Raw genomic sequence first — 15,860 nt, 5'->3', positions numbered from 1 at the left:
TTTTATATGAAAGGCAGGGAGATGAGAGACAGACAGACAAAACACAAAGGTCTCCCACTCACTGTACCCAACAGCTAGGGATGGACTAGGTAGGAAACAAGAGCCAGGAACTCAACAGAGATTTCCCATGTGGGTGGCACAGACCCAATTACTTGGGCCATCACCTGATGTCTGCCAAAGTGCACATTAGCAAGCAGTTAGAATGGGGAAAAGGTGCTGGGACTTGAACCCAAACACTCTTGATATGGGATGCAGGAGTCTTAAACCGTGAGTAAACCAATGCTCTAAAGAACTCTTCTAGTAACATAATCAAAGATTACGATATATTCCTTTAGAGTTACAGAAGCATTGAAGGTTTATAGGATGTACAAAAAATAATGCATCCATGAATTTTTAAAACCTCCAATCCAGCTCTCTGCTTTGGCCCCGGAAAGCAGAAGATGGCCCAAGTCCTTGGGCCCCTGCACCCATGTGGGAGACCCAGAGGAGGCTCCTGGCTCCGGATCAACACAGTTCCAGCCATTGCGGCCATCTGGGGAGTGAACTGGCAGATGGAAGCCCTCTCTCTGTGTCTCGACCTCTCTCTGTAACTCTGCCTTTCAAATAAATAAAATAAATCTCTAAAAAAAAAAAAAAAAAAAAAAATCATTGTCATCAGCACCGGTATTGAGGCAAAGTAGATTAAGGCATTGCTTGGAACATCCACACCTCATATCAGAGGGCCAGTTAAGTCCCAGCTGCTCCAGTTGCAATCCAGCTTCCTACCAGTGAGAAGGCATCAGATAATGGCCCCAGATGGAGTTCTGGACACCTGCGTTGGGCCTGGCCAAGCCTTGGCTGTTTTGAGCATTTGAGTGAACCAGTGGACAGAAAAGTCTCTCCCTCTCTGTCACTCTGCCTTTAAGATAAATATAATCTTGAAAAAATAATTGTCATCAATACCAAATTATTATTAGAGACAACAATTAGGACATCTCACACAAACATGAGGATACTTCAAAAAGTTCATGTAAAACTGAATTTATCTTTAAAAATAAATAAAAGGAAAAAAGAAAAAAATTAAACTTTCTGTTGATGCAAGAGAATTTTAAATCCTTAATTTTATCATAATATACATTTTCATGAACTTTTTTGAAGCTTCCTTATAATGGTGAGGGAAAGACTATCTACCTTTGAAAGAAAGGCAAGATTAAAGTACAGTATTAACGTAAAAGATGTCAGGGCCCGCTGTGGCAGGTTAAGCTGAGGCCTTCGATGCTGGCATCCCATATGGCAGCCCGTTCAAGTCCCTGCTAATGTGCCTGGGAGAGCAGCTGAAGATGGCCCAAGTCCTTGGGCTCCTGCACCCATATGAGACCCAGAAAAAGCTCCTAGCTCTTAGCTTCAGCCTGGCCCATCCCTGGCCATTGTGGCCATTTGGGAGTGAACTAGCAGATGGAAGACCTCTCTCTCTAACTCTGCCTTTCAAATAAATCTAAAAAAAAAAAAAAAAAAAAAGAGTAAAAGATGTTAAAGTGAAACTTCAAAGAAAAGTAGAAACTAACTGTGATTACCAAGAGGAGATAAAGGGTAACCAACCATGACTGGGAAGAGGAACATGAATAGCTTCTGAGGTCTCATGGCATGTGTGATTGCTATTTGCATATCTGTTGTGTATCCTTGTTGAGCTCTATATTTATATTTTATGCACTTTTCTGTTTGTGAGTTTATATGGGGAAAAAAAGTGGGTTGAAAGTTACTCCTGATAATTCATTTTTTCCAGAAAAAAAGGCACAAAAGAAATGTTTACTTTCAAGTATAAGGTTTACATATTCAAGGTAAGAGAAAAATAAAGAAAGAAGAAGAGGAAAAAAGAAAAAAAATAAAGATTTGAGGCTAAAAAACTGAGAGGGATGAAACCCCAAGATGTAAAATTGACTCAATCAATTCTTTCAAAGATGGAGCTTTGCCAGGTGTCAATTAAACTAGCTTTTTACATAAAGTATTAACTCATATTAAGAAATTTATAAATGTCAATAGTCCCTCAATTATAAATGATGTCCTAACTACACAACAATTTCATTACTCATTTATTCAGCATAACTCAAATATCTTCAGTTTTCAAATTTCTGTCTCTTCCAACTCAGGTGTGACACAAACACACTGAGGCAAACAATATTAGACATTAATATTAATAAATCTATTATCTATATATGAGCACATAGCACAAAATCAAACAGAAAGAAGTAGCCAAAGGAATGAAGGCAGGGGAGAAAGAATTAAATTAATTGGGCCCCAAACACAGAGTAACAGCTTGAAGCTAGAAGAGGGTTAACCTTATTTAAAATAAGGCAAAACCTTATTTAAAAAATGGGGGTAAAGGCACACAACTGTATACTTACATGGGTGAACTGTAAAGTATATGACTTATAAGTCTACAATGAAGTGATGACCTAAAGGAGGAGGTAGTGCAAGTGGACAAAGAGCCTTCGTCAGGAACAGCAGTGATGTAAGAGGAAAAGGATAATGGAAAAGCTGGAGTGAAAGTAATGCAAAACCACAATCTCTCTTCCCAAGTTCTGAAATCTAGTTAGCTCCGAAAACTGAGTTTTCTAATAATTCACATGTAGCAAAACCTCTATTCATTGGCAGCACAACCTACTCAGAACTGATGCTAACGGAATGTAGACTTTCTTACTTACTTAGACTGACAAGTTGTAATTTGTTACAAATATATCAAGGTGTTTGATTATCACATGCTGCCCCAAACTCTGTTAGTAATGTTACAGTTATGTATACGCACTTTCAAAACATCCCAAAAAGTCTGAATTACGAAACACACTGGTTCCAAGGATATGGGAATGGGATTATGACCTTGAAGTAGTAAAGACTGAAGAGAGAGCAAGGCAAAAGTACAGGTAAGAAGGTAGTGAAATCTGAAACCTAAAATGAGATGATGAATGCAGAAACACACTCTGAGAAGTGGCATAGCTAAAAACAGAAGGAAAAGTTCCAATTTTACTTTACAAAGTTTCCTGTACCTACACCATTATTCAAATAAACTGTAAATGATGTAGGAATTCACATTAACAAGGAAAATTTAATAAATTTAATAAAATTTAACACGGCAAAGCTACTCAAAAATCTTTAGGTCAATATGTTCCTCTAAACAAAATAAAGAGTAGTCCCTACTCATAAGTAGCAAAGATACAACAAGCAAAAAGCTAGCAAAGAAACTGCTAATGTGAATGAGAAGTGAAAGAAATAAAAACAAGAGTTCAATAAAAATGTGCCTTACTTTTCTAATTCTTCAGGATCAAATTTCCACCAAGTTTCAGGTTCATGAAACTCTACTCTGTATCCTTTTCCTATGGCCTACACAAAGGAAAGGAAAGAAAACAAAAACCCAGAGAATGCTTCTTAAAGTAAAAAGAAGGCAGACAGATATAAAATTCATTTTAATAAATTTCTAAACTTGCACAACCAAGGAAAATGTTATTTTATTAAATATTTGGTCTAGAAATATTAAGACTATTTCCCTGGACAATTCCAGTTACTCTCCTCAAGTTCAGGCAGAAATAACAATATGAGCATATCCCTTAAGAACCATCCCCAATTTTTTTAAAAAAACTAAGTAAGCCAACAAACCTCTTTAGAAAACAAGGACAAATGTTTTAATAATAAAGGTGAAAGTAACCAGAAGTTCAGAATATGAAAAAGTTTATTAATTAGAAAAAAATTTGTATTTCATATTTACCATTTCCACATATGGCTTCATTTCCCAAGCCTGTGTATTAGTGTTGTCTATTATAACTGGAGATCTCCCCTGATCGATAGCTTGTTTTGCTGAAATAAGAAATAAATTTAAAAAACAAAAAAACTAAAACCAGAATGATTAACTTAAATATAGAAATCTAATTTAGATGTTCATTTAGAAATTTATTGCATCTCTGTATAAAAACCAAAATTGGGGGCCAGCATTAGGTTCAAGTCCTGGCTGGTACACTTCAAATCCTACTAATGCATCTGGGAAAACAGTGTATGACAGCCCAAGTGCTTAGGCCCCTGCCATTCACATCAGAGACCTGGATGGAGTTCCTGGCTTCCTGCTTTGGCCTGGCCCAGCTTCAGCAGTTGTACCCACTTGAGGACTGAATCAGGAATGCAAGGTATCTCTCTCTTTCTTTCTCTGTCTCTCCCACCCACTCTCACCATTCTGGCTTTCAAATGAATAAATCTTAAAAAAAAACACTGGGCAGGGGCCAGCACTATGGCATAGCGGGCAAAGCAGCCACTTGCGGTGCCAGCATCCCATACAGGCACCGGTTCATGTCCTGGCTGCTTCAATTCCCATCCAGCTCTCTGCTATGGCCTGAGAAAGCAGTGGAAGATGGTCCAAGTGTTTGGGCCCCTGCACCCACATGGGAGTCCTAGAAGAAGCTTCTGGCTCCTGGCTTCGGATTGGCACAGCTCCAGCCATTGCAGCCAAATGGGGAGTGAACCAGCAGATGGAAGACTTACTTTCTCTTTCTCCCTTTCCCTCTCCCTCTCTGTGACTCTGCCTTTCAAATAAATAAACCTTAAAAACAGAACATTTTTTTTCTTTCGCTGTACAACTTCTTGAGTCAGTACCGTGAAAAAATAAAAAGGACTCCATTACATCAAAAGAGAATTAACACACATACTACATGTCAAGTATATTTTTCTGGACTGGATGCTGGCTTTGACAAACTGGTTGTCAAAGGCATTTTGGGGAATAGAGGTGAAGGTGGTGGGCATTATGGTGCAGTGGGTTAAAGTAACCACATGGAACACATGCATCCCATATCAGAGTTTCTGGTTAGTCTGGACTGCTCCAATGCCAATTCAGCTTCCTACTAATGCACACTGTGGAAGGCAAACGACTGTGCAAGCATTTAGCTCCCTGCCGCCCACAAGGGAGACTGGGATGGAATTCAGGGTTTCTGGCTTCAGCTTGGCACAAATCCAGACACTTGTTGCAGCTATTTGGGGAATGAATCTTGATAGAAGATGTGCTCTGTATCCCTCTCTCTGCCATTCAAATAAAAAGAAAATAATTATTTCAAAAAGAGAGCTGGGCCTATGTGAGACACCAGGATGAAAACCCCTGGATTTGCCTGACCACACCTGGTTGTTATGGCTACCTGGGAAGTGGACCAAAGGATGAAGTATCTCTCTTTCCATCTCAGTTTTTCCCTCTCCCTGTCACTCAGCCTTTCAAATAAACACATACTAAAAAAATAGAGTGCTGGGAAGCTACAATAAGATATTAAAAGTGGTCATCTATAGGTAGTGAAAATATCTGCATTTTAACTTTATCTGTATTTTCTAATTTTCTAAAATGTACAAACAATACTTTTGAAATAAGACAGGCTTATGTTTTTTTGTTTGTTTGTTTCTTTGTTTGTTTTTTTGACAGGCAGAGTGGACAGTGAGAGAGAGAGAGAGACAGAGAGAAGGGTCTTCCTTTTGCCGTTGGTTCACCCCCCAATGGCCGCTGCGGCTGGTACGCTGCAACCGGTGCATCGCGCTGATCCGAAGCCAGGAGCCAGGTGCTTCTCCTGGTCTCCCATACGGGTGCAGGGCCCAAGCACTTGGGCCATCCTCCACTGCACTCCCGGGCCACAGCAGAGAGCTGGCCTGGAAGAGGGGCAACTGGGACAGAATCCGGCACCCCGACCAGCACTAGAACCCAGTGTGCCGGCGCCACAAGGCGGAGGATTAGCCTATTGAGCCACGGCGCCGGCCAAAACAGGCTTATGTTAAAAACAAGTATGGATTTATCACAACTTACCAGTAAAGCTTAATATACTAAATAGGTAAATACCACAGTTCAATTGCCTTTGTGGATGTCTTAGGACAGTGATTCTCTAAAGTAAAAATGACGTAGAAAACAACTTTTCTACGCTATATCTCCCTATCCAAATACCACAACTTCATCATGAGGCAAAAATTATGGTCTTGAGCTACTGTTAATGACAGGAACGTATACACCACTTAGATGTACCAGACAAGAAAAATAATTAGGGGCCAGCACTGTGGCATAGCACGTAAAGCTGCTGCCTGCAATGCCAGTATCCCACATGGACGCCAGTTCAAGTCCCAGCTACTCCACTTCCAATCCAGCTCTCTGCTATGGCCTGGGAAAGCAGTAGAAGATGGCCCAAGTCCTTGGGCCCCTCCACCCATGTGAGAGACCTGGAAGAAGCTTCTGGCTCCTGGCTTCAGATTGGCACAGCTCCAGCTTTTGCAGCCAACTGGGGAGTGAACCAGTGGATGGAAGACCTCTCTCTCTGCCTCTCCTCCTCTCTCTGTGTAACTCTGACTTTCAAATAAATAAATAAATCTTTTAAATCATAATAATAATAATAATAAAGAAGATTTCCTGATAAAATTTAAGACAAGGCCTAGTGTTGTGGCATAGCAGGTTAAGCCACTACTTGAAGTGCTAGCATCCCTTATGGATGTTGTTCAGTCAGTTCAAGTCACAGCTGCTTCACTTCTGATCTGGCTCCCTGCTAATGCACCTGGGAAAGCAGCAGACAGCTCCTTGGGCCCCTGCACTCACATGGGAAACCCAGAAGAAGCCCCTGGCTCCCAGCTTTAGCCTGGCCCAGCCCTGGCCATTGCAGCCATTTGAGGAGTGAACCAGCAGATGGACGGTCTCTCTTTCTCTCTCTGTAACCCTGCCTTTCAACAAATAAAACAAATATTCAAAAAAGAAAGAGGGCCGGCGCCGCGGCTCACTAGGCTAATCCTCCAACTAGCAACGCCAGCACACCGGGTTCTAGTCCTGGTAGGGGCGCCAGATTCCGTCCCGGTTGTCCCTCTTCCAGGCCAGCTTTCTGCTGTGGCCCGGAAAGCAGTGGAGGATGGCCTAGGTGCTTGGGCCCTGCACCCCATGGGAGACCAGGAGAAGCACCTGGCTCCTGCCTTCGGATCAGCGTGGTGCACCAGCTACAGCACGCCAGCTGTGATGGCCACTGGAGGGTGAACTAACAGCAAAAGGAAGACCTTTCTCTCTCTCTCTCAGTATCCATTCTGCCTGTCAAAAAAAAAAAAAAAAAGAGAGAGAGAGAGAGAGAGAAAATTTAAAAGACAAAATGCAAGGCTATAGGTATTTACTTGGGACTTACAATTCAAAATACTAAATTCAACATACAGAAAATGTACATATAGCTAAGGCAGACAGAATTCTAAGGTTGTTCAGTAATAACTATGGTACAAAACATATTTGGGAAATGTCTCTAAATACCTAAAGAAATTTACAAATTGGGTCACAATAGGTTCTATTAAACCTATCAGTGTGATGCTATCATCCTCTATCACTCCATTTCTAATCATAAACAGTGATCAAATGTCCATCCATTAAAAAAATTCTTATATAAATAACTATCCTAGTGTTTGACAATTAGAAACACAGCTAAGAAGTTGTGCTCTACATGAAGAGCTTGTTTACCTAATAAACTTCTGATTTGTAAGAGTAAGATTAAATTTTTTCAAGATTTTATTTATTTGAAAGGCAGAGTTACACAGATGGAGAAAAGCAAAGGCAGAGTGAGTGTCTGTTTGCTGGTTCACTCCTCAAATGTCCGCAATGTCTAGGGCTGGGCCAGAAAGAATCCAGGAGCTTTTTCCAGGTCTCCCTCATGGGTGCAGGGAGCCAACGACTTGGGCTATCCTCCACTGTTTTCCCAGGTTCATTAGCAGGGAGCTGGACTGGAAGTGGAGCAGTCATGACTTGAACTGGCATACAGGAGGCGAATTAACCTGCTAGGCCACAACACTTGCCTGGATTAACTTCTTTGTATGTATAACCATCATCTATCAGCACAACCCAATGCACTGCAAGAAAACAGACCTCCTAAGAAAATTCTGACTATCCAAAAAAACAGAGTAGCTTTTTAAACAAATTACTCGCCTTACTCTACGAAAAAGAAGAATTGGAGAAGTTTTCTATTTGTAAATACTCTAAAATTACTTTAGATTCTTCTAATAACAAACATAAAGCAAGTTTTCCCACAATAGTACCTGACATTTAAAGGCATTCAAATAAATATCTGTTGAAAAGATTCTGTTCTAAATTATATATATCATGCTTATAATTTTCAAAATGTTTAATGGTTGCTAGGTATCATTACTTCAAAGGGTAACAATAATCCTGAAAAAAAAAAACCCTTTTTGTTACACTGATAAGAAAACCAGCAGTTTATTAAGACACCATTATTTTGTCCAGCAAGTGTAATTAGCATAATTCACATGCCATAAAAATTGTATTTATTTTATTTGAAAGACAGACAAATACAGAGACCATCTATCTCATGGTTCACTTCCCAAATACCCAGAACAGCCAGACAAGGTCATGCTGAAGCCAAAAGCCCAGATCTCAGCCCTGGTCTTCACATGAGAGGCAGGGACCCAACAACTTGAGTCATGACCTACTGCTTTCTAGAATACACATTAGCAGGAAGCTGAAACAAGGGCAGAGCCCAGACTGGAACTTAATCACTACAAAAACATCCGGCCCACATGGCATAAACATTTTGAAGTATTCTATATATGCGCTGCAAAGAGAAAAATAAATCCCACACAAACTTCCTAGTTTACCAAAAGTATACTGGCTTTGCCCACTCTTATTCTATTTACCACCTGATCTTGCTCCCATTAACTTTAGACCAATAAATAATTCCAAACATTTTTGGAATTGCAACACCATCAGTTTGATTTAGACAATAATGTTCTTCGGCATTAAATGATTTAAAAAATTTCAGTTTCTTACATCACCCTCTAACATATTTGGAGAAATCTTAGAGTGCTACAAAATCATAGGTTAAATATCTTTTACCCAAAATGATGAGGACCAGCGTTTTGGGTTTCATATTTTTTCAAATTTTAGAGTATTTACATAGACCTTACTTATAGGTTCAGCATTTTTAAACAAAAAATATAAAACCTGAAACTTTTTGAGCAAACATGTGGAGGCTCAAAAAATTTCAGATTTTGGAGCATTTAGATTTGGAGTTTTTGGAGCAGAGATGCTCAACCTGTAGTATAACAGTCTCAGAATCAAACTTACTTGACACTTAAATATTCCTGTGAAACCATAAACTAAAACAAAGTAAAAAGTTTTTAATCCAAAATATCTTCACTGAAATTCCTTGCTCTAAAAAAATGGACAATTAAAAAAGGAAAAGCAGTGGGGGCACGCTTTGTGGCACCATGGGTTCAGCCACTGTTTGAGACACCCACATCCCATACTGGGTTGTGATTCTAGTCCTGGCTACTTTACTTCTGACCCAGAACCCTGCTAAAGCACCTAGGAAGCAGGATATAATGGCTCACTTCACTCTGCCACCCACATGGGAGAACCCAATGGAGTTCTTGGCTCCTGGCTTTAGACCTCCTCTGTCCCAACTGTTACAGCCATTTGGAAAGTGAACAAGCAGATGAAAGATCTCTCTTTCTCTCTTTTCCTCTCTTCCTCTAACTGTGCTTTTCCAATAAATAAATAATCAATCTTTTAAAAAGATCCCATACATACATACTATACTATACAGAAACCTTAGCTGGTAGCTACAAATGAGACAAAGTTCTTCATTATAGAAGAATTTTTGCTATTAAACATGGAAAGAATGACAGATCTAGAAAATCACTATTTTGCATCTCTTAATGAAATAACAGATCCAGGAGATAATTCAGTGTTGGATAAAACCAGCAGCTATAAAGCTTTATAGGGAACTTGATAATGGAAACAACAGCTACTGATCAATCTTACCATCACTAAGAGTGGAACAACCAAACATCTGCTTGCCAAAAAATAAAGCTGAACCTAATCAAGCCTCCCAGTCTACAGCTAATTTCCATTTATGAAAAATGTAAGAGAAAAGGGAACAAGAAAAACAGCTACTTGATGGCACCATGGCTCAATAGGCTAATCCTCCACCTTGCGGCGCCGGCACACCAGGTTCTAGTCCTTGTTGGGGCGCCAGATTCTGTCCCGGTTGCTCCTCTTCCAAGCCAGCTCTCTGCTATGGCCTGGGAGTGCAGTGGAGGATGGCCCAAATGCTTGGGCCCTGCACCCCATGGAAGACCAGGAGAAGCACCTGGCTCCTGCCATCGGATCAGCGCGGTGCGCCGGCCGCAGCCACGGCAGCCATTGGAGGGTGAACCAACAGCAAAAGGAAGACCTCTCTCTCTCTCTCTCTCTCTCACTGTCCTCTCTGCCTGTCAAAACAAAAAAAAAACAAAAACAAAAACAAAAACAAAACCAGCTACCACTAGGAGCAAACAGATAATCACAGGATATGAAACACCACAGTACAAATGATCTAGGTTCTGCAGCAATGGCATAAGGGTTAAAGGAAAACTTCTGTAGAGTAACACAATAAAACATAAACTCTATATATTGAGGACTTCTTTGGATCCTGATTCAGATGAAACAACTGTAAAACAAATTTTAAAACAATAGGGGAAATTCAATTAGATGATGTTTAGAAATTATCATTTTTATGTATGATAATGGCATTGTACTAGATATGATAAAGTAAGGTTAATTTGAAATGCATAAAGTATAATGTCTAGAATTTGTTTTAAAACACTTTTAGAGGCTGGTGCTGTGGCGTAGCCAGTAAAGCTGCCGCCTGCAGTTGCTAGCATCCCATACAGGCGCCAGTTCGAGTCCCAGCTGCTCCACTTCCAACCCAGCTCTCTGCTATGGCCTGGGAAAGCAGTAGAAGATGGCCCAAGTCCTTGGGCCCCTGCACACATGTGGGAGACCCGGAAGAAGCCCCTTGCTCCTGGCTTCAGATCAGCACAGCTCCAGCCACTGCGGCCAACTGGTGAGTGAAGCAGCAAGTGGAAGGCCTCTCTCCCTCTCTGCCTCTCCTCCTCTCTCTGTGTATATCTCTGACTTTCAAATAAATAAGTAAATTAAAAAAAAAAAAAAGACTCTAGGAGGGGCAGTGGTGATGGCTCAAAGTAATTGGATTCTTGCCACCACCCACATGGAAGACACAGACTATACTCCTGGCTCAAATGTCCTTGCCTGGGCTGCTGCAGGCATTTGGGGAGTGAATCTGCAGAAGGGAACTCTCTCTTACCTCACCGTGTTTGCAAAAGGGAAGGCTCCCTTATCTCCACGTGTTTGTGTGTCTCTACCAGATCAATAAAAATTTAACTTATATGCATTTACTTACACAGTTCTAAACCAATAGTTTTTATATGATTGCACATTAGAATCATCTAGAGAGGGGAAGGCAATGTGGCGTAACAGGTGAAGCCACAGCCTGTGACACTGGCATCCCACATGGGCACCGGTTCAAATCTTGGCTGCTCCACTTCAGATCCAGTGCCTTGTTAATGCACAGGAGAAAGCAATGAAAGATGGCACAAGTCCCTGGGTCCCTGCACCTATGTGGGAGACCCACATGAAGTTCCTGGCTCCTGGCTTCAGTCTGGCCCAGTCATGGCCATTGTAGCCATCTGAGGAGTAAACCAGCAGATAGAAGACTGAGCTCTCTCTTTAACTCTGCCTTTCAAATTAAATTAAAAAAAATAAAAAAAAAAAAAAACTCATCTAGAGAATGTACACACACACACACACACACACAGAGATACCATGTTTTGGCCCCACTCCAAAACAATTAAAATAAAAATATACAGGGCCAAGAGCCAGGAATAAGTCTTATTTAATTTTTTAATTTTTTTTTTAAGACAGGCAGAGTTAGACAGTGAGAGAGAGAGACAGAGAAAGGTCTTCCTTCCGCTGGTTCACCCCCCAAATGGCCGTTACGGCCAGTGTGCTGCGCCGATCTGAAGCCAGGAGCCAGATGCTTCCTCCTGGACTCCCGTGCGGGTATAGGGCCCAAGCACTTGGGCCATCCTCCACTGCCTTCCCAGGCCATAGCAGAGAGCTGGCCTGGAAGAGGAGCAACTGGGACAGAATTGGCATCCCAACCGGAACTAGAATCCGGAGTGCCAGCGCCGCAGGAGGAAGATTAGCCAAGTGAGCCACGGCGCCAGCCAGGAATAAGTCTTATTTAAAGATCCCCAAGTTATTCAAATGTGCAGCCAGGTTAAGAACCATTGTTTGTAATAAACTCATGTCCTTTAAAAAAATGTATTGAGTTGTTTCTTGCAGAGCAATATCAAGGAGAAAAAATATTCATGGTCATATACTAAGTAAGCCTTGGAGAACATAAGCATTATTCTCAGGGAAATAACTTTTGGAATTATGTAATAGCATCAGTACTCTCTGAATTATTAAGGTATAAAAGAACACTGATCAAAATAACCCATACCTCAATTTTAACAGCTTATATACTAATATACTGTTCATAATTTATAAAATGTTTTTATCTAAATTCTGACTTTCACAACAACCTTGATCAAGTAGGTTAAGCATAATTAACAACAACTCTAATAAATGAAGAATTTAGATTTCAAAGTTATATAAATGCTCTGCCAAAGTCATCTAGCTGGTAAAAATCTAAGTTGAGAATAATCCTAAAAAGTAGATCTTTTGATTCCTAGTCAAATATTCTATCCCAGGAGACTTGGTCCAAAACAAACCTCTGCTCTGGTTCCAGTCATGGGCATCACCAAGTTGATTAACATTATACCTGTACCCATCTTGATGGTGAAAATAGTCATCAGTGCTGAACACAATGCCATCACGACTCTGACCAAGCAGAATTCTGTTAACAGAAAAAATCATAAAGGTGCCATTTTTAAAATTTATAACCACCAGAAATAAACCAGAGGAAAGATCATTAAATGAATTCCTGGCACTTACTTGCAAGTATATTGCAAATACAATAACACAGAAGCTGAACAATCTTAAAAAGCTTTCAGATTTCAAACGCCACTTCACACTTAAATCTACATATTGTAGTCAGCATCAAAAACTTTTTAAAGCAGCACTTGTAATACAACTTTTTAAAGCAATTTTCACCCAATCCTAAAATTACAACAACTGTTACTCATGTCTTACCTTTAGTGACTTTGTATTTGGTATCTAAAATTCCCTCAATTTAGTCCAACAAAAAAATTAAGCAAGGAATTCATCTGGGAAGACCCTATTTGACCCAAGACAGCTTCAATAAACTTATTTCCATAAGGCACAAATACACAGGACTTGTAAGTGAGCATCAGAAATAGCTTTAGACTTAAGACTGTGAAATAACCTGTGATCCTGCAAAGTATAATCAAACTTTAAATTTTTAAAGAGATGAAATCCCTAAATGAAGTCAATTATTAAGCATGAAATAAAAAAATAAACTCAGAGTAGGTCAACAAATTTTCAGATCAAGTTTTGTTTTGAAATGTTACTACCTGGAATTTCCACACGAGCTAAAATTAACAAATGCCAGAGAATTCTCATAACCAATGACTCAAGAGATTGGAAGTGTGCTCAGAAACCAAAAACACAGTAAGATATTAATTTGGATTTAACAACACAAAGTACTTTGCTTCTCTGTTCTCTTTAAACCACTGGGCAACTGGATATCATCCTATAATCTCTAAGGGGTGGGAAGTGGTATAGAAGGTGACAGAAGGAAAGAATACTTCCTATTAAAAGTCCTAGGACTTCAACTGCTAAAATGACAAACATGTTATATCTCCTTCGGCTTATAACACCGTATACTAAAGTACCTCAAAAATATCTGTGGAAAACACAATTAAAGGAAAGGTTTAGGGGCTGATGCTATGGTGTAGCCGGTAAAGCCACCACCTGCACTGGCATCCCATTTGAGTCCCCAGCTGCTCCACTTCTCATTCAGCTCCCTGATAATGAGCCTGGGAAAGCAGCAAAAGACAGCCTGGGTGCTTGAGTCCCTGCCACCTATGTGGGAGACCTGGAAGAAGCTCCTGGCTCCTGGCTTCGGATCAGACCACATCCAGCCGTTGCAGCCATTTGGGGAGTAGACCAGTGGATAGATCTCTTTCTGTTTCTCCCTCTGTCTGTAACTCTGCCTTTCAAATAAATAAAATTTTTTAAAAGAAAGATTTATTTTGGTGTAAAAAATTTTTGAGGGCCTGGTGCTGTGGCGTAGCGGGTAAAGTCATTGCCTACAGTGCCAGCATCCCTTATGGGTACCAGTTTAAGTTCCAGCTGCTCTACTTCGATCCCGCTCTCTGTATGGCCAGGGAAGGCAGTAGAAGATGGCCCAAGCCCTTGCGCCCCTGCACCCACTTGGGAAGACCTGGAGGAAGCTCCTGGCTCGATTGGCGCAGCTCCAGCCATTGCAGCCATCTGGGGAGTGAACCAGCGGATGGAAGACCTCTCTCCCTCTCTCTTTGCCTCTGCCTCTCTGTAACTCTGCCTTTCAAATAAATAAATAAATCTTTAAAAAAAATTTTTTTGAAATGCATAGTTTTTCATGATACACATTTTCATAAACTTTCTGAAGATTCATGTCTGCAAGAAATTCAATTTTTTTCACCAAAACAAACATTTCAATCCAATTTCCATTAAACTTTTGAAGTTCCCTGAAATTCATAATATAAAAGCACATGTATAAAAGAAAGCAATTTTAAAGATGTGTTTCTACTTATACAATTCCAAATAAAAGTCAATTGTTTAAATTATTTGTTTGCTTTTTTGGGAGACTGGAGCTGAATTTGCTTTAACCAGCAACAATTTTTCTAAAACACAACCCATTTAACACACCTGGCATCTTACGTGCTTACACAGAAAACACCTAGGATAGAAAAAATGCTATAATACTAGCATTCTAAACCAAAGTTCAATTAGCCTGATAGGTGCTAATAATATCCTACTATAGGACTCTAGTAGCTTTGTATCCAAAGAATAGTTCAAAAGTCTTCCAAGTCACACACACAAAAAAAAAAGTAGTAAGGAAGAGACAGTAAAGCAATTTATATCAATAAATCTTGTAAACATCAAAGATAAACAGACCTTTTTAAGAAATATATATATCTTAAATACATAAATCATAACCATGATAAATAAATTTAGCTTGGAGATACTTTTTACTCCCAGATATGCATAGACTGTAATGCATCTTTTTCAAGCTCCCTGAATTATCTCCAACCATGGAAACTGTTTTGGGGACACCAAAAACGCCTATTTGAATCTGGAAACATCTGACATCATATAAAGCATCTGAATCAAAAATAACTTTAAGAATATTAGTATTTTCAAAGTGCTTATACCCAAATTATATCAGAATTCTCTCAAATCTATATCAAATCCATATCTTAGAATGTTAAAAATTTTTACCTCTGAATGAGACAAATACGTAACTAAAGAAAAAAATCAGATCCGAACCAGTGGACATTTGATCTGTTTTTTTTTTTTTTTTTTCAAAACAACAACAGCTCTGTTTGAGAACCTATTAAGTACCAAACATTTTATATTCTTCTACAGCCTCATTTAATCCCTACAACAATCCTGTAAATTTGAAATTAAACAAATTTAGGGAAGAAAAATAATCTCCAAAGTTAGGCCACTAGAGTTCCACAGAGAGTTCCACTATGAGAACTAAGAGAAAGCTAACTCCAAAATCATAGGCCTATAAGTATTCTTGCCTCCTGATATTCACACGCTTGCATATTTCCCTCCCCTGCAATGTGGCTGGATTTAGTTACTAGTTTCAAAGGCACAGACTATGGCTCATGAAAGCATAGAAAGAAACCAAATGTCATGTGAACAGAGAAAGGCCCATCTAGCAAACAATAGAAGGAGATCTCCAGCAAGCAAGGAACTGAGACCCCCAATCCAAGATAGCACACAGGAACTGAGTCCTGTCAACAACTTTGTGAGAGCTCTTAGAAGCAGATCCTCCCTCGAGTCAAGGATCAGACCAGAACACAGCCACGCCAACACCTTGATAACA

General features: G+C 39.9%; 1 protein-coding gene across 11 annotated transcripts in view; it reads right to left on the bottom strand.

Moving 5' to 3' along the window:
* The window catches only part of N4BP2L2 (NEDD4 binding protein 2 like 2), a 30,686-nt gene that overhangs the window by 3,900 nt on the left and 10,926 nt on the right, over nt 1-15,860 (bottom strand). For 2 of the 11 annotated variants that reach the window (XM_089304258.1, XM_089304257.1), the window contains exons 3-5: nt 12,571-12,695; nt 3,737-3,825; nt 3,278-3,354 (exon numbers count right to left, since the gene is read on the bottom strand). In XM_089304258.1, the coding sequence (XP_089160384.1) occupies nt 3,278-3,354; nt 3,737-3,825; nt 12,571-12,695 (291 nt within the window). Of the gene's footprint in view, nt 1-3,277; nt 3,355-3,736; nt 3,826-12,570; nt 12,696-15,860 lie in introns of those variants that run through there. The other 9 variants (XR_016213332.1, XM_051831833.3, XR_016213334.1 and 6 more) reach the window with 5 other exon arrangements.

Source organism: Oryctolagus cuniculus, chromosome 9 (genome assembly GCF_051225735.1).
Source record: "Oryctolagus cuniculus isolate XC-2025 breed Fujian yellow rabbit chromosome 9, ASM5122573v1, whole genome shotgun sequence".
Classification (NCBI taxonomy): Eukaryota; Metazoa; Chordata; class Mammalia; order Lagomorpha; family Leporidae; genus Oryctolagus; species Oryctolagus cuniculus.
This window is presented reverse-complemented; position numbering and strand designations above follow the sequence as displayed.